This window comes from Poecile atricapillus, chromosome 12 (assembly GCF_030490865.1).
Source record: "Poecile atricapillus isolate bPoeAtr1 chromosome 12, bPoeAtr1.hap1, whole genome shotgun sequence".
In the NCBI taxonomy this organism is placed as follows: domain Eukaryota; kingdom Metazoa; phylum Chordata; class Aves; order Passeriformes; family Paridae; genus Poecile; species Poecile atricapillus.
The window spans coordinates 19309061-19336486 of NC_081260.1; the positions used below are offsets into that span (position 1 = coordinate 19309061).

Sequence of the window (27426 nt, forward strand, 5' to 3'; positions counted from 1 at the left end):
ATCCCCACCTCACATCCAGCCCTTCCAAGGTGGTCTCTGCCCCTTGAAGCTGCACCAGCACCGCAGTGGCCAAGCAGGTCTGACCTGCTGGGGTCTCACATCCACCAAGGCTGGCCCAGGTGATGGGCAGCCCTGAGGGTACAGGGGGACCCTGCCCCAGTGACCTCCACGTTTGGGGATATGAGCTCCCACCAATCAGCCTCCATTCCTCCTGCCTGGGAAGCTGAAAACCCTTACACTAAGCTTCTCCTTTGGATGTTTTATTATCATAATTCCTTTTTATTTTTGCCTTGGAAGACAATTCATCACCCTCAGGCAGCATAGATTGGCCTCTGCCAAGGCTGATGATCTGCTTCTCTGCCACTTTCCCCTAAAGCACAGGACCAACTTGGAGCTCCTTATGTCCTAAAGCTGTGCAAGGCATCAGCCTGGTGTTTGACCCTCTGCTGCCATCCCAGCCACCTTCCCTTGCCCTGGCAGGAGCACCTGCCAGCACCATGGCAGAGGCTTCTGCAGGCAGCCACCCCCTGCCCATTATTTAACTGCAATCCAGAGACAATTTTTCTTGGGAAAAGCTTTTAAGCTTGATCAGTGATGGGGTTAATATTGTTTGCCCTGTGTCTCAATTTTTTATCTGTATTAATGGAAACTGCCACGGCAGGGTTTTCCACAGCAGCACCACAGTGCTGCTTTCTTGGGTTGTTTTATCTTCCAGGCTGGGTTGCAGTGACTGATCACAGCCATGTCCCCACAGAAGCTGCCCAGACCCCACCAGTGGCGTGATGCCCACCCTAAAGGCCAGAGCTTGTTCCCAGAGAGCCAGCTGTCCTGCAGAGGGGAGGGCTGGGCAGGAGGGAGCAGGGTTGTGAGCAGAGGTGAGCTCTGTCATTGTGCACCTGCCTGTGTTTGTTCTGCCACGGCTCTTCGGGGATGCTCGCCTGCATCACGTTCAGGAGGAAAGGACAACACCACAAAACAAAAAGCAGCTGAAGTTAGACAAGTGGAAGCCTGCTGGGGCTGCTGGGGAAGTTGGACACTGATTCCTGCCCAAGGCAAGCAGGCAGCTGGGCCAGCACCTTCCCCACCAGCACCAGACACGGGAGCAGAACCTGGATCCAGACAACAGAACAGCAGAACAGGGACCAACACTTGCCCCTCTGGGCCCACAACAAGCCCTGAGCAGAGCCCTGCTTCAAAAAGAGAGATGTTCAATATTTTTTGCTCTGTGCTTTCACGCCTTTGATTCCTCCAATTTATTTATTCTTGTCTTTGTGGGCTTAACAGTCAGAGTGTACAATAAGTCATTGCTTCTTAATCCAATTTGGCTCTATTTAGATATTCCAGTTTAATATCTAACGTAATATAGAATAATGTCCAGAAGAAACAGGAACAAGATCCATGTCTCTGAAGCAGCTCTGAACCTTGCCCAGTGAGGGCTGCCTGCTTTCTTTGCTAATTTATTCTCCCGCTGGTGTTCAGGCTGAGCCCGTCGCTGCAGCCGGGGGCACAGCAGGGCTCTGAACCCCGGGGTGAGTTCAGCACCCCCAGAAACTCTCTGCCATGGGGGAGGGACAGCCAGACCCCTGCCCAGCCCCAGGAACCCTGTCCTGGGGAGGGTGGGGAGCTCAGGGGACCAGGGATGTGTTCCCACCGGTGCTGGGGGAGCGCAGCCCATCTCCATCTCCTCTCCCTGTATCAGCAGTGTCACAGCCAGCGCTGCCCGGCCGAGCCCCCTGGCCCAGGGACATCCCTGGGGCTCGCTGCACCCCGGGATCCTTCCCTCGGCACCCAGCGGCCGCCAGCGTGGGAGCCAGCACATCCCTAAGGGCCAGCGGCGTTTCCAGACAGAGCGATCCCGGTTTTACCTTCGGCAGATCTCAGTCCCTCCCTCGGCCCTTCCCCGACCCCGCGGGGGACAGGGACAGCCGGCAGGGACACGTCTCCAAGCTGCCATCCCCGGCACAGCGAGGGATGGACGGGGGAATGAAGTCAGGAGCAAAGCCAGCGCTCGGGCGGGTGCTGGATGGGGCTGGGATGCTGCGAGAAGAATCTTCCGTCTGGGGGGGTTTCAGCCCCATCCCATCTCTCAGCCCTGGGCTGGGGCTCTGCACGGCCCCCCAGTGAACCCCACTCAGCCTGGGCAGCCCCAGACACTGCAGGGACTCACCTGGGCACTCCTCCCCAGCCTGGACTGGCTCCTGCCTGGGCATCTCCTGCCTGGGCATCTCCTGCCTGGGCACTCCTCCCCAGCCTGGATCGGCTCCTGCCTGGGCATCTCCTACCGGGGCATCTCCCACCTAGGCACTCCTCCTCAGTCCAGCTCAGCTCCCACCTGGGCATCTCCCACCTGGGCATCTCCTACCTGGGCACTCCTCCCCAGCCCGGCTCAGCTCCCGCCTGCCAGCTGAGTCCTTGGTGCTGGCACGGTTTGGCCCCAGCTCCTGGGTGCAGGCAGGGTCACAGCCTGGGAATGTTCCAGAGCCTCCTTGGGCACGGGAACGGCTCTGCTGCAGCACTGCTGCTGCCCAGACCGGCTGGAAACCCCCCCCCCCAAACAAACACCAAGCACCAAACAAAACCCCCCAGCCCAGAGTGATCCCTTTCTACCCAGACGGTGTGAACAGGCTGCAGGTGCTGGCACCGAGCTGGCTGTGAGCCATCACCTGCGGTCTCTGTGACAAAGCTGAGCCCAGGCCAGTCAGACCCTGCTGGTTTCAAGTGATGGGGCCTCATCCAGGTGTGGTTACCTGTGTGCAGCTGACCTCTGTTCCTGTGTGTCCCTGTCAGGCAGGGTGATGCAGCTCAAGCATCTTCCCACCCCAGGGACAGGGCTTCCCACCTCACTGCTCCTGTTCCAGTTCACCTTGGTGTCACCCTCACTGCTCCTGTTCCAGTTCACCTTGGTGTCACCCTGACTGAAGCACTGGACGAGCTGGGACCTTGTGGGAGCATTTAGCCTGGTGGCCACAAGGTGCTCAGATGCTCTGTGTGTAGGAGTGGCCCATGAAGCACTGCTAATTCAGCAGTGGATGCTCCTCACCATCGCCAAAGCACCCTCCTGAAAAACTACAAAGAAATTCTTCTCTGCTGTGCCTCGTGGAGAAGTGTGTGCTGGAGGTGTTTGCTCACCGTGCTCATCCCTCTCATGGCCGTGTTTCCCGTGCAGGTGAAGGTGGCAGTGCAAAGGACCAGCACCGTGCCCAGTCTGGGGGCTCAGAGCCTGCCTGTCCCGCTCCATCACCGCTGGGGATGCTGCTGGTCCCTCCTCAGGACCAGGAAAGTTCTGCCTGAGGTTTGCAGCCTCTTGGGTGCCAAAGCTGAGCAGCTGTGGGACAGGGACGGGGCTGGGGTGGCACCCAGCCGTGCGCTGGCTTCTGCAGGAGCAGCACCTGGAGCGCGTCAAAGCAAACCCACTGAGGCGTATTTAACCAAACACTTACTTTCCATTTTATTCAATAATTGCTTTAATACTAAAATGCATTAGATGCTCAAAGCAGAGAAAAGAAAATCACATTTAGGTGGAAAACAAAGTTCTCATCAGATGAAAAAATCCCAATGTGGCAGGTACACCATTTGGAAACAGAATCATAATAATTTAATAAAGCTGCTTTATCATCTTCATAAAATAGACAGAATGGTGATTCTTTTTTTTTTTTTTTTTCCTTTTTCCATTTTGTTGTTTACAATGATTCAATCACTGTGAAAATGTACATAACATACATATCAGCATATACAACAATTTATTCTTCATATACTCGGCAACGGAGACACCATGACGAGACGTATCGCGCTCGGTGCCGCGCCCGCCGGGGAGAGCCGGCTCTGAGGGTGTCTGGAGCCAGCTTTGAGGGGTGTCTGGAGCCGGCTGTGAGGGTGTCTGGAGCCAGCTTTGAGGGTGTCTGGAGCCGGCTTTGAGGGTGTCTGGAGCCGGCTCTCAGGGGTGTCTGGAGCCGGCTCTCAGGGGTGTCTGGAGCCGGCTCTGAGGGTGTCTGGAGCCGGCTCTGAGGGTGTCTGGAGCCGGCTTTGAGGGTGTCTGGAGCCGGCTCTGAGGATGTCTGGAGCCAGCTTTGAGGGTGTCTGGAGCCGGCTTTGAGGGTGTCTGGAGCCAGCTTTGAGGGTGTCTGGAGCCGGCTCTGAGGGTGTCTGGAGCCAGCTCTGAGGGTGTCTGGAGCCGGCTCTGAGGGTGTCTGGAGCCGGCTCTGAGGGTGTCTGGAGCCGGCTCTGAGGGTGTCTGGAGCCTCCAGCCCAGGCAGCAGCAGCTGAACATCAGCTGCCAGCGGCGGAGGCTCCGTCTCAGTCCCGGCACAGCTCACAGCGGGGGCGGCTCGGCTTCTCCCTGGCGGGGACCGCAGCTCACAGGTTGGATCAGAGATTACCCAGAGCTGCAAAAGCAGCTGGAGCAACAAGACCATCAATTTTCCCCAATGACAGACAAATGTGTTTCAATTCAAAATTAGATTTTTTTTTTCCTTCCCCCCCCCCCCTCCCCAAGAATAATTTCAACATATTCATCAGACAGTGTATTCTTCACAAAAGCAACTCGTTTCCTATTTGGAAAAATTAAAAAAAAAAAGGAATTCACTTTTGCACAAAGTGTGATCCACAGGCCACCTCCAGCTCACAACAAACAGGGAACGGCAACAACCTCAGCAGACAGTGCTTGGGGGGGGATTTTTCCAGCCATCAGTTGTGCCCCCAGGCCTCCTCCATCCCTCCTGGCACAGCCCTGCAGCTCGAGGGGAAGGGCAGGGGCTCCAGGGGAAGAGCTTGGCCCTGGCCCCCAGCCCCAGAGCTGCTCCAGTCGGGGTCCTCGTCATGCTTGGGGGACAATCCTCGCTGCTCGCTGCTCTCCTGGATGAGCAGGGGAGCAGAGCCAGTTTGCCTGAAGGAAACCGACAGATCCCAGCGATTTTTCCTAAACCAAATCTGAGGACAGGTTTAAGTTATTAAAAAGCACGATAATTACATCTGGAACCCTTCCAAAAAGCCTCCCCGCCCGCCCTGCAGCTCGGAACATTTTTTGCATGGCCAGTTTCGATGCAAGTAGGAAAAAAACCAAGAGACTGCGATTTGCCCAGGAGCCTGAACTCATCTCGAGTGACACAGAGGGACAGTGACAGGAGTACCAAAATATTCTGGAGAGGGCCAAGGCAGCAGAGGCAGGGCTGCTCCCTGGGTCTCCCCTTGGCCCTGCACAGCAAGGCTGTGCCAGGGAAGGGCCCCCCGCTCACATCCCCCGCTGCAGCCCGGGTCAGCCCACAAAACTGGTGTTTAAATGATTTTCTTGGAGGCATAAGGGTTTACTGACCTCTTTAATGCCCCCTTTTAATACAGAATTATTTCACATTCTATCTCGGCTGTGCTTTTATTCAGAGTGGCAAGGAACGTTTCCTCTGGGTAAATTAGAGAAATGTTTCTATTTTTTCTTGTTGTTTTTTTTTTTTCTCCCCCTCTCTTCCTTTTCAGTTAGCATCTATTTTTCATCCAGAACACGAGGCTGGTGGTGGCAGCTCCGCAGGCAGGGGGCAACGCTCGGCAGGAATTAAGGGCTGGTGCTTTTCCAGGCAGCTGGGGATGATGATGGGGCACTGGGGGACCCCCACTCCCCACCACAGGCCATGGGGAACCCGGGTCCCCTCCTGGCAGAGGGGTGGGTGGTGCTGGGGACACATGGACATGTTCTGTGAAACCAGGAGCACCTGACAGATGGGGCATCGCAGGCTCTGCGCTTTCCCTCCCCCCAAAAAAAACCTCCCAGAGCTGACAAAACCAGGTAACATCAGAATAAACTCAGCTTAACAGTTACAGAACACCCAGTTACTCCAACAGCCCCGAGCCAGCCCCTCTCCCCTTCGCTTGTGTTATAATAAAACACACATTTGGGGAAAAAAACCAGAAAGAAATGACAGCAGTAACAGTACACAGGCAGGAAACAGAAACAACATATCCCTGAAAAATGGGCTCAGAATCCAGAAGAGGGGAGAAAACCCCCAGTTTGCCTTCTGGAGGGATGCAGGACATCATGGTAACGCGTGGGACGGGAGCTGAATGAGGTAGTCATCACACCAGTGAGGGAAGCATCACAAATTTCATTAGACAACTGTTTTTTTGTTGATTCTTTCCCAATTCCTAGCAAGTGGCAGGGGGGACAGGCTGACTCTGGATCTGTCTCGGACCAGCTGTGGCTTCAGGCAAGATAAATCTGCCCTGAAGAAATAAATGGCTGGAGTTTAGTTTTATTTTGAGGATAATAACAACTGGAACTTGTTTTCTTGTTGTTTTTCATTTAAGTAAATCAAGTAACAAATACTTTATCATGATATGCAGACCTAGAAAGACTCTTTCTCTAGAAACCACTAATTTCAACTTGCTGGTACAGCAAACATTGGCAAGAGCTATATATTTTTCCTTCCATAATCAATTTAAAATTCTAGGAAACATTACTGAGGGTAGGAAAAATCTGCCCAGTGAAGGGTTAATAATAATAGCAATAATAATAATAATAATAATAATACACTAACTGAAATCCTCCTACCTTACTCATACCTCACTGAGGAATCATCGCTGCAAGAGAGCAGAGAGCTGTGGAATCCCTTCCCTCTCTCCCTTCTACAAAATGGCTATTAAAGTAGCTCAATTTTCAAATCAATTTTATATGAGTAGATTTGTACCCACACAAAAAAGTCCTTAATTATGAGAAAAAAATAAAGAATTGCTTTAATTTTTTCTCCATTAAGAAGGCACATTAATTGAATTAGTAGCGTTGTTACATATTACCTGTCTGCCCCTAAATTAACGTCACTATTGCTCATTCCATACTCATTTATGATGCAGGGATAGAAAGAAATCAGAACAGTCTAAAATCCATGCCATGATGTCATACCTACATACACACCCTTGGTGCAATCATGGCTAGGAAACGCTGACTTGGAAGTGTGTGTGTCTAATTGAGAAGTTAATTTAGATCTCTTAAAATAATTCCATCTCTTTGACTTGGAAATGACTGGAGGCGAGGGATATCTAAATCTGGGAACTGGAAAAAAACCAAAATAACCAACTTCTGGAAAAAAAAACCTTTCCATGCATTGCCTCGAAATTATGCAAAAGGAACGGGTAAGGGGAAAAGTTCAGCACAGTGCATCCGACAATTGCAATCCAGGCAGGATTTTCCCAAAAATGCCTTCCCATAGTGCCCTGTCCTTTTCCTGCAGGAGCCGGGGGAGGCTGCAGGCAATGGTGGGGGCTGGAGGAAGCGCTTGCTCCATGGGGGCTGCAAACTGCAGGCTCCTCAAAGTTGAAGATGATTGTGATTTATTTTTTTTTTATTCTTTTTTTTTTTTTTTTTAAGCCTGAAAGCCTTTTGCCATCACTAGACATACAGTAATTTGCAATATCAAATACAATAATAGTACAGGTAAGTATGTGACAGCAAAAGGATTCATAAATGCAGGGGTGTCCATAGCAAAACACCAACACCTTAAAATACAAACAACCTCGTGCTGGGTGAATTTGAACCGAAACTCACCCGACTGCCACTTTGAACAGTCCCACACAAGAAACAGCCGCGACTTCGTCCACTACAAAACCGCCGGGGTGGTAACTAAAGGTGTCCGAATAAGGAATTTGCCACTCAATTCTCTCCAGGAATGGAAATTTATCTTCGTTTTGAGATACAAAAATATATAAACTCCGAGGAGGGGGTACCGAGCGCTCCTGAGGACTGGGGGGGTCTGGCTGTGCCCCCGCCACCCGCCGCCTCCCGGCAGGAGCGGAACAGCGGCTCCTCCGCTCCGGCTGCACACACCCTGCCGCCTGGCGAGACACGTGCGATTGTCACACTAACCATAGCTTCGCTTAGAAACAATACATTTAGGGAAAGCTTTTAAATACAGCAATCTGTGAACCATTGGTAAGCGATAAAAACAATCTGCGCTGGGAGTCGTGCGGTCCCTCGTCCTCGTCCTCGTCCGGCCGAGCGCCGCTCAGAGGACGATGTCCTTTAGTCTCCGGGCGCCGGGCGAGTCCTTTTCCCGGCGCTCCTGCAGGAGCGGGTTGCCCTCCTGCCCGCTGCTCTCGCTGTCCGCGCCCCGGGGCTCTGCCTCGGAGGGCCGGGAAGGGCCAGTGTTCCCCAAGGGCTCCCGGCTGCCGGCGCAGTGCCCGGCCCCGTAGGGCGCTCCCGGCTTGCCGGACAAGGGGCTCTTCAGGTGCAGGGGCGAGGTGATGGGGCTCACGGCCTCGCAGCCGTTGCCGGCCTCGCGGACGGCGCCGCTCACCTTGGGGCTGCAGGCGGCCGAGTCCACCGTTCTTTTGCCCTTGGGGTTGGCGAGCCGCTCCTCGGCCGGGGGCTCGCCGCCCTCCTTGCCGAAGGTGGCGAAGGTCCTTTTTGTGCTGCAGTCTGCGTAAGGCTCTGCGTCCACCGCCGTGGCCTCGATGGACAGGGCGATGACGTTCCTGCCGTGCTCGGGGGACTTGGCGCGGCTGGGCACGGCACCGCGGGGCATCCAGCACCTGTCCGAGTGGCCCAGGATGCGGCACTCCTCCCGGCAGTGGAAACCCTCGCTCTGCTCTGCGGGGAGAAAACACCAGGCACGGTCAATGGGGTGCCCACAGCCCGGCCTGGGGGAGACCACGCTGAGCCGGGCGCTGAGCTCTGCCCCCCTCCCGAGCCGCGGTGATCCCACCCCAAACCTACACCCACAGCTGTGACTGCACCTCAAACTGCCGCTCCACGGACTGGAGCTCAATCTCCAACAGGTCGTGTGTCACCTGTCAGCACCAGAACAGAAGCCTGGAGAAGGAGTGACGGCAGCAAATCCATCACGACGGGGCTGTCCGTGTGTCAAGCCCTCAGAACCAGCGGCTCCTGGGTTTAGTGACCAGTGTTAAAAGCCACCGTGTTTTAAGCTTGGTTTGACGTGACATTTAAGCTTGACTTTTTGCAGAGAGGGGAAAGGAACAGAGGGAGGAAAGAAAAGGGGGAGGAGGGAAGGTTCTTCGTGGTTCTGCTGTATATGTGTGTTTTAACTTGTTGCTTAATCCCCAGCTGACCTCTCACACACAGAGGCTTTATAAATCTCCAAGATTGTCCACTCCACTGAAGATTAAATGTGTCATTCCCAGTGCTGGGGCTTTATTCATACAGGAGCAATAAAGATTCCTTCTCTCATCTTGGGGCTGCCGTCCCAACACCACTTTACAGTGCTGAAATATGGACTGGTGCTTTAACCCCTTCCAAGGACCCTCCATGAGTAGGTCCAAGGGCTCCCAGGCGAGTGCAAAGCCTCGTGCCTGGGGCCTGTGCGCATTCCTGCGCTGTCAGTCAATCCCAGAGGACTGCACAGCTTCACCCCCACATCACAGATGGACAAACTGAGGCTCGGGGAAGCAGCCAGGCTCAGCCAAGTGCAAAGCTGGAAATCAAATTCAGCAGTTTCACCATGCCCAGCCTTTGCTGAGCATCCGACCGTGGCTCCTGCCGAACGCCGCAGGATCCTGGCTGCTTTTCAGTCTCGGCTTTTCCTTCATTTGATAAGAGCCTGTAATTGCAGCCAGCCCTCATAAAGCACAACCTTTCCCCACACAGAGACGTGGCTCCTTCCTCCCATAACCCGCACACACTCGCAGCAATTTCAGCTCTAATGCCATTAGCCGGACGAGCCCGCGCTCGGCCGGGGCCGCTTTGATGGATGGAAGGAGGCAAAGGTGCAGACTCAGCCCGGGTTTCCTCCCCGTCCGTCTGCGAGCCCTTCATTCTGATGCTCTGTACATCTGTGTGCATAACCTCCGCTCCTCAGACACATTGGTATTTCCACCACATGCGAGCACCAGGGCAGCTGATAAAAATTCTCAGCACATAACACAATGCACCAAAATATGAGCAGCTTAACACTTACAGAGAATAAACGAGTAAAAGGCAGACCTCAAAAAAAAAAAAGAAAAGAAAAGAAAAAAAAAAAAAACAAGGAAAGGGTTTTTTTTTTTAAAAAGAGAAGAAGCCAATTAATTGAAAAATATATGGGTAAAACATCAGCTTTTACTCGACATCAGAGCAGCAAGCCAGCGATGTGGAGCACAGGGCTGGGTGGAGGGGCGGAGGTCTGGCTTTTGGCAGCTGCCTTTACAGCAGCTTGAGAGAAGGATGCCCAGAGCCCTACACACAGAACAACCAGCACCGAGCTCTAAAAGCCCATGATCTTATACTTTGATTCTGTTAATTTCAAGTACTTGAGCAAAATAGAAAGAAAAAAAAGAAAAATTGCCTAGAAAATGTTGCTGTCTCCCTATTTATCCACAGCTTAACTTCAAAAGGGTGCTAGAGGCATACAAAGTTGTGTAGTCTGGCTGTGATAGCAGAGGACTTGGTGATGGCTGGAGGGGCTACAGAAATATCTTGGATTCTCATCCCCGATGAGACACTGATTTATTGTGCTGTGTGACCTTGGGCGTGCTGCTGGAGCACACATCACTTCAGTCTCTCCACAAACATGAAAAGCTGGATCTGGGAGTGTGCTGGGCTGGCTGGTCCAGCACAGGGGAGCTGCTTCTCCTCACCTTCCCTGCCCGGCAGCACAGCTCAGCCCCGGATCCATGGCACTGCCATAGCCAAGGCAAACCTCACTCCAGAGGGAGCACAGGCAGGTTTGGCTTGCCTTGACCCATTTATTCCAAACTGGCACATTTTACAGCTAGAAACTATTGGAGATCTTCCCTGACCACTGCAAGTGGATATTCCTCAAAGCCTAAAGAGGCACCTGTGCTTTAGAGCAGTTCATTCAAGGGCACTGGCCTGGCACCTCTCTGCCAGGGAGATGATCAGCTTTGGACATCACCAGGCTTGTCCAGAACCTGCAGCAGCTCAAGTGCAGGGAGGAAAGGAGCTGGAAAGAATTACATTAAATTACACTGTTTCAATCTTTTGTATTAGGAAGGGAATGTTAACAAGTCTCAAAGAGGCTGGGCTGACAGGCAGAGGGGCACAAGTCACCATCATCCACAGGCCTGAGCCAACAGGTAGTTCCATGGCACATTCTGTCACTCTGCTTCTGTGCTCAGCACACATCTCAGCTTTGAGACCATGCCCTGCAGCCAGGAACCATCCTGCTCTCGGGGACAACATGTGTCTAGGCTGCCCAGAGCAGCCTGACCTGGCAGCAGACACAAGGACCAGCACAGAGCCCCAAGCAGCCGTCTCTTCTCCATGGCAGAATGGGGATCTTCAGCTACCCACCCATCCATCACTGTCCCAGCCCTGTAGTTGATATAAAATATTATTTTTATGCCTCAAGCAAGGCCTGTTGATACATGGAAACACCATTCCTCTGCTACTCCAGGTCCACAACCATGCACAGCAGGGTCTGAGCTCCTCAGTGGCTGACCCCAGGGCTGGTCCCTGCACCCTCCTCCTGCCCCAAGCAGAGGCAGGCAGGGAGCTCCTGGTGCTGCCCTTTGCAGCTCAGTCTGACCCACCCAGCCTTGATGGCACCCAGGACGGTCATTCACCTTCACATTCCATCACTGTGCTGCTCTGTCCTGTTCTTTACCACTTTAACAACCAGAAACAGGACAACAGGAAATTCTTTCACAGCCCTAGAACTGCCCTAGTCAATACAACTATTACTGTCTGCCCTGACAAACTGTTCTTGATGCACGGAGCAAAGCCCAGGTAATAACCACCACACACAGGGCACGGTGAGCCAACACAGGCTGTCCCCACCCCTGTGCCAAGGACCAGCAGCTGCAGGAAGACCTGGTGGGAGAGATAAAACCCCCCCACCAAGCCAAGACCCTCAGCACTTCCCAATCCCACCGTGCAAGCTCTTGCTCAGAGAGAGGAGCAGGGACACAGGGAGGATGCCCAAAAGCCAGAGCCCAGGAGGAGCTGGCAGAGGACACGTGGTGGCCACTGCAGCAAGAGCCTCCAGCTCCACACAGCAAGGGCTCTTCCCTCGTTACAGGGGGATTAAGGAGTGTCCATGGTGCACAGATCCCTGGTCTCCTGTCCAGCACCCACGCACCTGTGGCAGGGCGAGGCGCAGTGGGTGCGCGAGGGGCTCGTTCAGCTCTCACAGCAATTGAATTATCTCCAGTGGAATTGCAGCGCTGGCCAAAGAGACAAAGTTAAATCGTAGCAAGGTGCAAGTGCCTGGGAATGTAATATTCCTGATAAATGGCCAGATGACATGTGCTGTTATACAATCTAAGGTGCAATTTGGGCGATGACAATAGTCCCTGGAGTTTCCATTTCCAAACAGCCGCTCAGTTCAATCCAATCCATGTCAGAGCAGCTCTGCCGAGGTGAGTAAGGAGAGCTCATCTGTGCTATTACACGGGGAGCAAGGAAGAGGAGCAGAGGAGTTGCTTGAAAACGAAAAGGGGAGCAGAAGAGGGACTGGAAGAACCCCAGGGTGAGCAGCCCCAGCCCCAAGCCCCCGTTCCTGGGCAGTGCCACAGATCCCTGGTGCAGGAGCCTGGCTCTACCTCCACATCTCGGTGTTTCTTCAGCAACCCTATGATTATACTGTAATCACGATGACACTGCTCCTGGGTACAGCAAACAGCACGATCATTAAAAAATTCATTTCAAAATCTTCCTGGAAGCTAATAAATTTTACAGCAGTTTCAATCCTTTCTCATTGCAACAAAGAAAAGCTTAGTTCCAGACAAATTAGAAGTAAATTGATTGCCTTAGGGGAATCTATTCAAATATCACTTTTCCATGTTAGAAATCTCTTCCTGAAACAAGAAGGGGAGAACCAGGGAGAGCCAGCACGGGAGCAATGTGGAAAAGCAAATCATTAAATCTCAGTTCATGAAACTGAGGGGCTGGGAGGGGGGAATCAAACTTAAAATAAAATGCAAATGTCTCACTGGGGTGCAGGCCCAACATTTGTGACAGAATTTATGAATAATAAATATGAATAAATAGTAAACACGAAGGGATCAAACACTGTTGTGGATGTTTACTCATGGTTAGCCATCTTTCATGGACAATGCGCAACTGCATTATTTAACACTCCTCTTCCAGCTACTTCAGGGTTTCTTTTCAACTCCAGCACCTTCATTTTCTCGGGGGTGCATGCACACAAGGTGCAAGGCTTGTCCTGCAGCCCCTGTGCAGCACCCCCAGCACAGCAGGGTCCCCTCCACCCCTCCAGGAGTGGCTGTTCCCAGCTCGGGGCACTCAGCACCACATTACACTCCAGATAAAATAATAAGCTCCAGCAAAATACAAACAGTCCCCAGCCAAGGCTCATCATTCGCTTGTAAATTAAGACTCTGCACCTCTCCCTTATCTCTTCTAATAGCATAATATCAGGAAACAAGAGGTGGGGAATAGTGTATTATATTTTTGACCTATGGGCTTTACAGAGCCTTCCTCGCCTTTCCTAATAAGAAATCTCCAGTCAATGCAGCAATGTAATCCTGGCGTGGCTTCCCCTGCACAATGCTCAGAGGATACTAATAACCAGGGACAGTGACAAATGCTCTTTACTGCAACAAGAAGCCTTTCTTTCCCTCTCTTTCACCATTATTCGGGATTTATGCAAGCTAAAAATGCTGTATTTTTAATCCTGGATTGTCTGTCCTAACAGAGAAGGTCAACAGTGCTTGGACAAAGCACTGGAATTAGTTTAATGGAACAAGGGCTGTGATTTAGATGAATTTATTGGGCAATTGCTGCTAAGGAGCCACGGCTGCATGCAGCTCATGGGCAGTGTTTGTGCAATGGTCAGCAGAGGTGTGCGAGGGGGCTCGATCCAGCTGCTGCAGACACAGACAGCTGCCAGGAAACGCTGAGGATTGCCACTGAGTTACAGCAGCCACGAGCTGGCCCCCTCACCTGTTCCCCTGCTCCCTGTCACACCAGTGACCCCCTCTCTTCTGCACAACTGTCCCTGTTTTATAAAACTCCTGTTTCACCAAGGGGGGCTGAGGCACAGCCAGGCCTGGGTGCCTGGCCAGCTGCAAGCCAGAGGGGAAGGAAGGAGAGATTTGATGCAAAGGATCTTCTCTGGGGATGCTGATGCCTTTGGGATGAGAAGCAGGCTGTGGGAAGCATCACCAGAAGCAGAAGGGCTGGAATGTGGGTATGCCGAGTGCTACAGCAGAGTCAGACCCAGCAGGTATTATGGGCTGGAATGCAATTTAATGCTGGCTGCTCCCCTTTATCCAGGACCGCAGGCCAGTCCCCACCTCATTCACAAGGAAAAATTAATTCCCTTTCAGAAGGCTGGCGGAACACACCATTTAAACTCCAATTAATCCTTTCCTTAAGTGGTCCGTGGAGCCGGATTTCACCTCCGAACCTCCCCTGCTCCTGCCTCCATACAGGGCTCATTAGCATCCTAACCAGTCTGGGATGTGGGATCCAGCCCTGGGAGAGACAGGAGAGCACTCTGGGCTCTGATGGACCTCTTCCATCTCGAGCCATTACTGCTCCACAGCTGATGGGCGCCGCTCCCATTAAGGCTGCACGGGCGCAGGATGCAAGCCCTGACTTCATTACTGGAATTCAATTTCATTAACACTGGATACAGAGGGATTGTCCTAAATACACTCTTCCTTATACTCTTCTCATGTTAATGCAACCATTTGAGTATATTATACCCTGCAGAGATGGAAACATTTCTAGTCTGTTTAAACACATTTCCCACAATTGGGAGCAAAACTTTGTCTCAGTTTATGCCTCTGACACCAGCTGCCTTCCGTTTAATGGGACTTTAGTCACTGAAACAAATTAATCCAAAGGTTACTGTTCTCTGCTATTGTCATAGACAAAGCAAATTCACATATTCTGTCAGGGTAAGGCAGGACCAGCCAGGCAGCCACATTCCAACAGCAGCAATAAATCAAATTATTACTCTGTCCTATTCAGAATCAGGCACCGGTCAGAAAATGGCAACTCAATGATTCTGATAAAAATCCAACAAAACAGAAATTACAGTTGGGGGAGATAAGAAGCAATTCCTGGATGCCTGTGCTGGGCCAGCTCCTGTCAGAGCACATCCCTGCCCTCTCCTCGGGGGGCTCGTGGTTCATGTCTTACATCAACCAGCACCTCCCTTGGCCAGGACAAAACAGAAGAGCCCCTCCTGATGGTTCTCCTGCAGGGATGTGAAGGCCAGGGTGCTGCAGGGAGGCTGCCTGCCCCTCCTGCCCAGCACGGCTCCCCCGTCCCTGCCGCGTTTCTGGTGGCTCCACACAACAAGTGAGAAATAAAGGAGCCGAGGTTATAAACGCTGATACATAATTTACTCCTATTATCAAGATTAAACACATCTTTGCATGCTTAGCATAAAACAACTGCCTTTCCCCAGATTTCTCAAGGACATGCATAAACTTCATTATTATCTAAATAATCAAAAGAGTATTTCAATAGAATATTTAACTGTCTGCCTACTGGAAACTCACAGCCTTAATCTAACACTGATCCTCTGTTGTCCTTCATGTAAATATTGTTGGGACGTCAGCCAAAGCCTAGGGAAGTGAGCTTCATCTTGGTGGATGGGAATCTCTCGTGTCAGATACAGTCAGCCTGACTAATGAGACCTACAGCTTGCCAAAACCTACAGCCTCGCTGTCTGTTCCAGCCATTGAACGCGCTCAGAAACCCAGTGGCACCAGCCCAGCAGTCTACAGATCCCAATCAACTATCAATAGCTTAAGTGTAAGTGATTGTGTATGAAGTACGAGCCAAATGTGTTTCCTTTTTCAGTTTTAGGACCTTCAGTATTGTTATTGCACCAGTAATGCTTGCACGGAATTAATCATAGACGTACCCACAAGGCAAAACATTATGAGAAGCTCTTTGTACTTTCTAAAAGTGTGCAGCTCAGAAGAGTGGAGGGAGCTGGAAGGCTTCCCAGCACGATGGGGCGTTCCCCATCATCAAGAGAGAGCGAGGGAATTTTACGCCTTTCCTTAGAAAACCGAAATGTTGGTTGCTGGCCATCTCTCATCATGACATTGACCTCTCATGCCTCCACCCTGGAGCTCAGCATTATCCCCTCCCTGCTGCTCCACTTTGAGTCTTTTTCAGATGAACATGGGGGTTTTTCCATGCTGGTGGATCTTTACTCTCAAGTACAGGGATGCACCACGACGAGATGTTTGCCTGGGGGGACAAACCAGAAAATCCCACAGGGATCCGGGACAGCCACAGGGACAGGTCTGCAAAAGCTGCTCTACATTGTCCTGCACCCAGGAGTGACCAGCCCTGGGACCCACAGGGACACTCCTGCTCTCTCTGCATGGCCATGGAGCTACAGAGAGGGCTCAAATCCAGCTCCACACCAACGAGGCAATGCCAGGGAAATGCCAGCTGTGGGTTACACTGGCCCCAGGGCTTACAGAAGAGATGATAGAATTGCCAAAGTCTGAGAATCTGATCCATTTAATTAGATAAAACTTTGTTCTGGCAATTAAGTTTACCTTCATTAATCCAGAGGGCAGACAAACGTGCATGTAAAACTACTGTAAGGTCAACAGTTAAATCTAAAACCTCTTTATAAGCTTGGGGAAATGACTTTACCTGTGAGTCACGGACAAGCTCAATTCCAGCAGCCCAGTTGGGGTCCCATCCTTCCCACCCCACCCCGTTCTGTTGGCCCCACAGCCCTGGGGGTGAGATGGAGAACAAGCCCTGGAGCATGTCTGGGGTTGTCAAATGCAGAGCCACAGGGACATTGCTGAACAACAGGAATGGGAAATAACTCTGTTTTCATGGCCTGCACAAGCACGGCAAGGAAAGCAGTCGGGCTCCACAGCTCCAGCCCTCCTGGCCAAGCTGCTGCCAACCCACGGGCACCTGGGCAGGGACTCTGAGTGCTACCTGGGGGGCTGCACACCCCCCTGGGATGGTCCCACACAGCCCTTGCTGTGGCTCCAGCACAGAGGTGGGAGCCCCTGTTCCCCAGGGTGGGGAGATGGCTCTGACCCAGCACAGCCTCTGAGCATTTCTGGTTTCCCAAGGCACATTCCTGCAGCGCTGCTCCGAGGTCAGGCTGGACTGTGTTGGCTCCTGGCCCCAGCTCACAGGGCTGTCAGCTAAATTGCACCACAGCATCGTTACTCCCAGTGATGGTGTGACAGACAGACAGAGCACAGCTGGATTTTCAAAACCTAAGCACTTTGCAACACTGACAGGCAGGAAAAAAAACAACCACCAACCCACAACCCTCTTAGTCTGAGCAGGTTTTATCTGGAAATACCCAAAGCTAGTCAGCACAGGACCCCACAAAGTCATTCCTCCAGAACCACTTTCCTGAGCAAACCTTTTAAGTGTCACAGGGAAATAAAGAGCGATAGGCACCAGCCCCAGCCGGCGTTACCCGATTAGTCTGGTCCCCACCGCATCCTCAACACCACCCTCCTTCAGAGGGATAGAGCAAGGCTGAAATGCCTGATGTCACTGGTGCTTTCAGACAGTCAGCACAAGGAGAAGAGTCAGGCTCATCACCCTGGAGTTCAGCACGGGGCTGCAGCCGGCGCTGGGCTCCTGCTCCACAGAGATGCCCCAGCAGCGAGTGGGCTCACCCCAAACGTGTCCCTCTGCACCAGAGCCAGCCTGATTCTCCCCCTGAGCACGGGGAAGGCAGAGGGAGGGCAGGCAGCACAGTCCTGCAGCAATTCTGCTGGAGCCTCTCTACAGGGACCCACCCTGGCTGGCTGCAGCACAGGGATGTAATGCTGCCTCTCTGCCACTGCTCGCTCGCCTCATTGCTGAAACACTTACACATGCAGCACGCATTAGAATTAAAAAACCATTAAACCTCGGAAAGGAAAAACTTTGACAGGATGCGTAATATACTAAGTATAATTAATTAAATTGGATGAGGCACTGGGGGACGAGAGAAGAGTGGATGGAGACTGTTCTTGGAAAAGGGATGGTAATGCACTAATGTTCAGTGTGTGCCATTAAAAACCAGCCTTGGAAGAGGCCAGGATGAGCGACAGGGGCTTCCAGAGATGGCACCAGCCAGTTGGGCACCTCGGATGAGCAGCAAAGGAGGCAAGAGGGTGAAATGTGGCCAATTAGAGTAATAAAAAAATGGTAATGAGGGTGGAAAAGGCACAAGAGAGATGGAAAAGCAGAAATGGGAGCAGGTTGCTAAACAGCAGTGCCCTACCAGTGAGAACCTCCTCTAGAGAGCTGTTCTCACCAGGGCACAGCCAGCAGACCACCTTCACCAACCAGCTCCAGGCTGCCTGGGGCCAGCACAGGCGAGAGGGGATTCATCCTGGAAAGCATCTGACTCTCTGTGGGATTATTCTTCAGCTATTTGTAACTGCAGGTGCAGTTCCTTAGCGTGGGTAGCACCCTGCTGCATCCATCCATCGCCTGGGGTGGGTGGGAAGCAGCAACCAAAGCTGGGGCCGGGGTGGGAGCATCAAAGGCAGCCCCAGTCAGCACAGCAGGCACAACATGATGAGACAGGCACAGTCTGGCTGTTCAGCAGGACAAAGTTTTAACAGGCTTAACAGCATCAGCACTGATCATTAGGCAATTACAACTGCTGAAAGTTGACAAAGCACCAGGACCAAATGAATTATCTCCCCAAATCCTGCAGGCAGGAGCATGGAAAAGAGAAAAGTCATTGTCAACAGCCTCTGATAGCTCACTGGGTGCAGAGCAGTAACTAAAAACTAAAGGGCTGTTCATTTACTTGCTGTTTTGAGAGATGAAAGGGAAAGGCCAGGAAATGAGATCTTCAAAAATATTCTCATCACTCAGGGAGTGGTGGGAGGGAAGGTCCTGGAAACACTGATACAGCCAGGATTGCTCAGCGCCTGGGGACATCTGATTCAGAGGAAGGGCCTGTGTGTGTTTGGAAAGAGAAGGCAGATTTTGGCTGGGGGAGCTGGCTCCTGAATCATCCCCAGCGTTACTTGCTCAGTTCTGCACATTCCTGCAGCGGCCAAGGGGACAGAGCTGAGCTCCTCCCCAGGATGTGCCAAAACCCAGTGGCCCAGGGCTCTGCAGAGCCCAGTCCATGCAGGAGCACCGAGACTCCCTGCTCTGCTCCCCTGCAAGCCCGGGATGCTCAGCCCTGTCACGCTGCTCAAGCACAGCCCCTCGCTCTCAGTGACTAGGCACGCTCTTCCGAAAAACATGCAAATGCCATTTAAAGACTCTAAGTGATACAGAATATATCACATCCCTTGGGAACCTGTTCCAGGGGGTAATTATTCTAATTCCTAAAATCATGCATCTCATTTGCAGCTGGAATTTTCCAAGGCAAAGCTCCGTCTCCCAAGGCTCTGTCTTGTTCACTCAATTAGGGAGATGCTCAGCAGCAGAGATCTCCTCTTCCCTCAGCTCACTTCTGAACACAGCCTTAGATGACCAAAGTCTCCAGCAAGGTTCAGAGCACGTCCCCTGAGGATGCCATCTCTCTCAGGTCCTATTTCAAGCCCAGTGGTCTCAGCTGAAAGAATCCTGGTGGATTCTAAAGGCTTTGAGTGAGGTCCTAAATGTCCAGACACGTGTTTGGAGGGTGGGAGCCAATTTGTTCACCTATGCCCAGGAGCTCCTGCACAGTGTCCAGAAAGCCAGGGGACATGTCTGCACTGACAAGGCATCTCCATCTGCTTGCCACAGCTCGGTGCTGCCTGCAAGGCAAGGCTGCCCCAAGAAGGGCTTGTGTGGATTTTTACAGTGAATTAATTTAACACATCCACCTAGTAACAATGGAGGAAGACTGACAAAGCAGAGGTCAGGCAGTGAGGGAATTGCCAGGTAGAATTGTTAATTTTAATTACTTGTCTTCATTAAGATGAGGTTTCTGGATCCTACAGTGATGACTAATGGGTCAAAATATTTGCATGAGTGAATAAACTTCCGTTAAAGAGTGGAACAGACACAGAATTTTTTTTGGATTGTACAGGGGCTTTTCCATGACATGACGCAGAGAATTCCCAGAACCCTGCAGTGTAGCAGAGGGGAGCAATCGGTAGGTGCAAGATAAACATTTTTATGAGGCACAGAAGTGCCCAGAAAAAGCACGACAAGGTGGAAGTAAGCGACAAACGAGGTAAAACATGGATTATACTCGAGCTGTTTGTGTCTCCTTGGCACTTGAATGAGTTGCAATACAAGCATCAGGGCTACCTGTGCTCCTGACAGCACTGAAAGGAAACAAAAGTTTGGAACAAGCCAAACACATTCAATTTGCTTGAATAATTTAGGCTGCTGAGTTATCATGTGCTTCATGGCCTGTCATCGAGAAGAGCTGCACTGCACAGGAAAGGTCTGTAAATCAATGCATCTGAGGGACCAAAACTCATCAGGGAGCGGCTGCAAAAGCAGCTCCTGTCAGAACAGATGCAGGACAGGGACTGACCCACGAGGCTGTCAGCATTCCTGGGCTGCAGGGCTGGCTCCCTGCACACCCAGCAGGGCATCCTGAGCACACAGCTCCTGCTGGAAGGTGCAAAGGGGCCACAGGAGAGCTGCAAGGGACTTGTGACAAGGGCACGGAGTGACAGGGCAAGGGGGAACAGCTTTAGACTCCCAGGTGAGACAAGACATGAGGAATGAATTCTTTACTGGGAGGGTGGTGAGGCCCTGGCACAGGTTACCCAGAGATGCTGAGGGTGCCTCACTCCTGGAAGTGTCCAAGGCCAGGCTGGATGGGGCTCTGAGAACATGGGATAGTGGAAGGTGTCCCTGCCCATTGTAGGGGAGCTGGAAGTAGATGATCCATAAGGTCCCTTCCAACCCAAAGCATTCTGTGATGATGATGATGATGATGATGATGATGATGGACTGACAAACACAGAGAGTAAAAAACAAATCCAAGCCCAGTATACCCATACTGACCTTCCAGGACACACCTGAGTGTACCTGACTCTCCTCCAAGGTATTTATACCCTCCAATCACGCAGCTACTGTTCCCAAAAAGCACCTTCTCTGACAGCTCCTGTATTACTACTATGCACAATTTTAACTTCAGGTTTCTAGCCAAATTCCTCCTCCCACACAAGAGCTGCCCCTTTATAACTTCTCCCCAAGCTGGAGCTGAGCCAGGATCACAGGTAGCTGAGCTGAGGAAGTTCCTCTCCTGGGGCAGGAGTGGAGGCTCCTCGCCTGGCCCAGGAGCCCTTTGCCTGCTGAAGGCTCTGACTGGGAACGTGCCCGAGCAGACGCCGTGCGCCGAGCTCACACCAGCTCCTCCTCTGCCTCATCTCTTTACTGAAGCCAACACTTCCAAAGCAGTCAGAAGAAATCAAGTGCTCGACCTATTTTGGTTTGCAAGAGATGAGGACACCCACCTCCCTTGGCTTCTCACAAAAATTTCCAACCGACGCTCTTCACTCTTTCATTTTTCACAGAAAGCAGTGCAGAACAGCCACAAAACCTGCTCTCTCTCCAGCACGCACCCAGCAGAGCCAAGTTTTCTCCCCAGGAAGTGCCAGAAGCTCCTTGCCTTCCACCCCCAGCAGCTGCAGGTGCTCAGTGACCCCCAGGACGTGGCAGCCTGGCCGGAGGAGCCGCCTGTGCCTGCCCAGCCGTGTGCCAGGGCAGCTCTGCATTCCCGGGGTGCCAGGCAGCATCTGTGGTGAAATCTCACCCAATGATCCAAGAGAGTTTTCTCCAGCTGGGACTGACTGAATATAGCCTGGGCACTGGATGATGTGGGAAATCAGTCGTAGCCGAGCACAAATTGCATGCATAGAGGTAATTACTGCAGCACAAGGTTGGTAGCTCCACTACCCACATGACAGTGTATCTCAGCAATTTTCATTTCCTATTGCTTCAATTCAGAGAGGGGGTTTTTCATCTGGTTTTTTTCCTTTTTTTTTTTTTTTTTTCCCTGTGGTTCAATTTATGTTCCTTTTCCTGCAGGGACTGACGCTACCCCAGGATTTCTTTGGGATGGTTTCACTACAACCACTCATTCCACACACCCAGATGTCCCCCTGTTTATGACACCCAGATCTCGAGCCTGGCCCATCTCAACCCAGCTCCAGTGCCCTGCCCAGGAGTGGCTGTCACTGCCCAAAGGTGAGGTGGCACAGCAGTGACCACCTGTCACCTGCTGGCGTGTGCCAGCACCCCCAGCCAGCTGGGGATGCTGGTGATGAAACACAACGTGAAGCTGGTTACAAAGCAAGATGCTCTTCACAACTGGAAAAGGGTGAAATGCAATAAGGAAAATGGAACAAGAAGGGCTTTCTGCTGAAAAACAAAAACATTAGGAGAGCTAATGCTGAGAGTGGGGAAAGGGATCACTACCATTACAGATACTCATCAAAAACAGGGGCCACATTATGCATACCATGATTATACACATCGTGACTAACACAGATCTATAATAATATTTCCTACAAAGAACTTACTTTCCAAACAGACACAGGGGTTAAATGCAGGCTGGAAGGGGAAATGACTGTGCAAAGGCAAGCACACCCAGCCAGAGCCTGGCAGAGCCCACGCTCCTGCTCCCCACGTACCTGTGTGCACCGGGAGGAAAGGCTGCCAAACTTCTTCATAATTCTGTGACCCATTTAAAACCATCTAGTCTTACATTCATATATGCTGTATGAGAAATAAAATATAGCACTCACGAGTCTTGAGTGGCAGCACTTCCCTCAAGACAGATAAAAGCTGCGAGTTCTCTTTGCTGTTTGGTGCCAATTATTACAGAGTTTTGACTTATATATTATTACATAGACCATTTAGTAAAACAACCTACATACAAACGCAGTGGTGTGTCTCCCTTCAGCAGATTTCTGCAGGAACTGGAGCAGTTCAGCCACTCACCCATTTCTATTTGGTCCTTCCCCTGCACCCAGGGGAGACACAGTCCCTGCCCTACAGCTCTGTGCAGCTAATTAACAGAGGTCCAGGTTATTTATCATCATCACACGTATAAATGGAATTGCACCATGGTTTGGAGGGAAAAACAACAGGCACCCCACTTGTGGCAGCTGCTCTGGAGCTGCTGCTCACACCCTGGGCTGGCACCCCAAACCTGCAGAGCCGGGGTCACCCCGCTGCTCCTGCTGATTATTCCTTTAATAAAGGGCCCTGTATTTTCCAGCGGCTGCAAAATTGTTGCAGGTTGCCATGGTAAGCACACACTTTCCCATTTAGCAGAATAACAGGCAGCTTTGTATAATTCACTGATTTCAGATGATTTCTCACCCCAAGCGCGAGTCGCTCAAGTTACATAAGTCACCTGTTGTTTAGTCAATCTGGCAATTTTAATTAGAAGAAATTTTTATGATTCCTCTTTGCAACACTTAGAGTAGCTCTGCCACCAGAATGCCGAGATGTCTGTAAATTATACGGGTCCCAATCACATCTTTTTTTGCTGTTTTAATTACAGTAACATTGCAGCATTAATCATGTAAGCCTCTGTTAAACAAGTAACAGCCATCCTCTATCATAATTAAAAAGAAAGGCCAAGCAAACAGGAGCTCTGGAGTTTACCATATTTTCTCTGAAAATTATATTTTAACTTAAGAGTTTCACAAACAGTAGTTTTATTTGGCTCTAATTAGTGTTGTGAAGGAAACACCGAAAGGTTAATAAGAGATGGTTAGTTTGTAATGCAAGTTTCCCGGTGCCAGCCCCAGCAGTTCAGTCTGTTTTCAGAGTCATTAACGATGTGGATTGATTACAGGAGGAGATTGGGAAGTGCTGCCTTGCTGTGTTAGCAGAAGGCTTGGTTTTATTCATATACCTTCCCTACTGTTAAATCTGATGGCCATTACCTTGACCACTTTGCCAGTCTTAACTGCTGTGAGAAGGAAAGTGTTAAAGGTTTCCTTAGAAGTTACTGGCAAAGGGGGAAAAGAGGCCACATGAGCCTTTTTTTGGCTTGTTTGTAAGGCAAAAGGAAGTGGCAAGCTTGCCTGAACTGTTTATTTATCTTAAAATATCTTAAAATCCAAGTATTGGGTAGTGGTTCTGGAAAAGGAGGCTTTGGAAGAGCCAGGGTTAGAACCATCCCATCTCCAGCTGAACCCTGAGACAAAGATCTCTGCAAAGGCTCTCCTTGGGCTGGAGTTTAGGAACAGTTAACAAAGTCAAGCAGAAATAGAAGCTGAAATTGCCTAATCTGAAATACCTCTTCTTCATATCTCCTACAAATTGCTCTCCAGTCACCCAGCAAAAATATGGGTAAGCAATGACTGAATTTGACAAAATCTCATTAAAATGTACAATAAAACAGTAGAAACTCTCCAAATTTCTGGGCTGATCATTCATCCATTACAAACCTACACAGCAGGGCATGGATTCAAGTTTTAATTTTCCTCTCCAAGTTGCCAAAATGTTCACATCTGGTGAACGTTCTCTGTGCTTAGGTGGAAAAAACTTGATGATCTAAAGGTTATAACGCCCGTGACCCTGAATGGAGTAATTTCAGTGATGAAGACTCTGCAAGAACTATCTTTGAAGGAACCTGAAAGCTGAAGGAAGAGTGCCAGGAACGTGGGATACAGGACAATGCTTCCTATGCAAACAAAGGAGGTTGCACATCTGTTTGTTATTTAGTTCTGCTGTTGCAAGGAGGGACTGGCTTCACTTACAGCTACAGAGATGACTTCAGTGTCACCCCTGCCCCCAGCCCTTTCCAGCAAGGACTTCTCCAAGCTGTGTTGCTGGGAAGCCAAGGGAGAGCAGCACAAGGGATCTGTCTGTGCCAGGCAGCAAATCCATGCAGGGATTAATCCTCCTGGAGCCCCCCCAGCCCTGCTCTGCTGCCACGTGCAGGGGGTGAAGGGAGCTGAGCTCCACGGTGGGGCTGCCTGTCCCTCTGCCCAGTTCTGCCCATCCACATCTCCCTCTGAAGGAGAAGATGAGCCACATTCTGTGCTCTAACTAAAGGTATCATTCCCCTCAACAATCCTGGTTAGGGAAGGTCAGCACGAGCTTGGGGAGGATGGAGAGAGCGTGGACAAAGCATCAGTAACCTCCACACGGAGCTGACCTGGGTGCTCAACACGCAATCATTTCAGAGTGTGGGAATCATAAGACAATCAGCTCTTCTTCCCAAAGACCAGCTTACCCACTTGTCAGAAAAATCCTTCTCGGGGCTTTCAGAGTGCTGTGAGGAGCTGATTGCTCCCTCCAGGCCGGCCACTGCAGGAGCAGCACTGAGCTCACTGAGGCTGCTTTACCAGAGCTGTGCAATAATACAGAAATCAGAGAGCTGTAATCACTGACACTGCCCTGTAAAGAAAGCTTACAGCATTTATCCATCTTAAGGGATGTGCTGTCACTCACATACCAGTGTTATACTTTGTGTCTTGCGCTGCATATATGAATACAGGAAAGTAGGTATTTTTATTAATTTGTAGAAACTTCCAGAGAAATGCAGCCTCCAAAGCCCTAGAATATGTCACTTAGGTCTTTATGTACATGCTGCTCTACAGAAAGGCTTTTCTGCAGAGTGAAAGGGGGCTGTAGGTAGAACGACTGCTGGAAATCAGCTTACAAAAAATTCAACAGTTTCTAATACCTGTGTTTGCCTCCAGTTAATACCATTAGTCATGTTCTCAATTCATAACTGAAATACACCCAGATACTATGGAGATGAGCCTAAGAACCAATTGGAATATTCCAGATAAAACCTGATCCCCTAAATCATGATACATCTGAATAATTTGGGATGCAACCAGCAAGAAAAGTTTCAGTGAATATCATGGGCCCATTTCTCCTTTACATCCAAATCTTATTTCTATACTGTACGATAGTATAAAGAAGACTTAACATAACTATTTAAATATAACCCATTTCTATTCAAAGAACCCTTCATCTTGCTGGAGTTTATGGGTCTCAGACACAATTAAATCTCCCCTGTGAGCAAAGTTACACAGATGTGGAAATGTATGCGGGATCAGGTCCTTGCAGATGACATTTCATGTGAACCTTTACTGCTGATCTGGCACCAGAAAAGTGGAAGTGATGCTTTTAGAAGCAATTCTCTGTAGAGATCCATTACTGACATTGCTTAAAACCCTCTCATTTTGATTTTAAAGCTTTTTCACTATTTTATGGCTGTGATGACTATTTCTAACACTGCCTTTTTTATGATTAGTGTGTGCTTATTATTTTAGTATTTTTTATTTTTATTTTTATCTTAAACAGTGAATCACTGCTTCATTGGAACAATGATTTTCTTTCTGTAATTGATGGCTAAAATACTGGCCAGCACTGGAAATTGAGACAAGTGTGAAATCTGTTGCTTCTAACATTAAAACCTGATATTCGAAGTATTTCCTTTCTGATTTCTATGCTGGCAAGAGCTCCTATGACTTACAGAGTACAAGAATGGCTCTAGCTCAAGGCAAGGTGAAAAAGGCAGTGGAATACATTTAAGTGTATCTAGGTGCTTGTGCACATCCACACAAAGAAAACAAGCCAGACCTGCACAAACACAATGATTGGAAGAGGGCAAAGGGATTTAAAGAAAAAAGTACCAGTACGAGCGAAACCAAGGGAGGAATAACTACCTGAATCACAAAACAGAGCATCCAGCCTCAAAGATGCTAATTCAGGTCCTGAGGGATCTAATCAACCTCTTTGTTGAAGTAAAGATAAAACTTTTTGACAGCAAACGCTTTCTGATAAAATGGAATTTTCAATTACCCTGTGAAACATCTGGTCCACGCTGCCATTTCCAGGGAAAACCACCACCACAGTCTGCAGGGCTGGGAAACATTTCCCGCTGAGCTCTCCCCGCGTTGCTGGGAGGAACAGGTGTCAGAGCCCCACGGCAGCGCTCCCGCCAGCACACGCGCTTCAGCTCCTCCTGGAAACCAGGCCTTCCTCCAGGGCTGCACCTGGAGCCACGGGCACACCAGGACGTGGAGAAAATCCACCCCATCTCACGGTGAAACACGCCAAGAAACGAGGGGGGACCCCGGGATTTAACCCCATCCTCCAGCGGGCTTCTCCAGCCATGCCAAAACATCGCTGAGATCCAACAGCCGCTTGAAAACTCCCCTCTCTCAAAGAAATCCGTCTGGAAGTTCAGCCCAGGCCATGGTTAGGGAGAGAGCAGCACATATAAACTTCCAGCAGCGCTTAACACCTCCACAAATAAACAAACAATTAACCAGCAGCCAGGCAATCGCAGAAGGTGGAACGGCACCAGTGCCCGCCTTCCTCTGCATCCCATTCCGTGTCAATTAGCAAGGGAAGGAAAACAATCCTGGGCTATAATGAACTCCAAATTGGGCACATATTAGAGCAATTAAAGCCATCTTTTCATCAGATGAATTTATAATCAATAATTAAGATCCTGAGGTAAAGAGGGACTGGGCAGAAGTCCTGCTCCCAAAATACGCGACGTGGCTGAGCTCCAGGCAGTATTGCTGATGACCTGCTGCTACCCACTAAAGCTCAACGGTCTCCATGCTATGGTCTGGCATTTTTCTGGAAATCTAAGTCATTTCCAAAGGAGGAGAAAGGGC

At 50.5% G+C, this 27426-nt stretch overlaps 1 protein-coding gene across 3 annotated transcripts in view; it reads right to left on the minus strand.

Moving 5' to 3' along the window:
* Positions 1-3461: 3461 nt before the first annotated feature.
* The window catches only part of PCDH19 (protocadherin 19), a 58262-nt gene continuing 34297 nt past the window's right edge, over positions 3462-27426 (minus strand). For all 3 annotated transcript variants that reach the window (XM_058847999.1, XM_058848002.1, XM_058848001.1), the window contains one exon: positions 3462-8566. In XM_058847999.1, the coding sequence (XP_058703982.1) occupies positions 7870-8566 (697 nt within the window). In that variant the 3' untranslated portion in view covers positions 3462-7869. The remainder of the gene's footprint in view (positions 8567-27426) is intronic.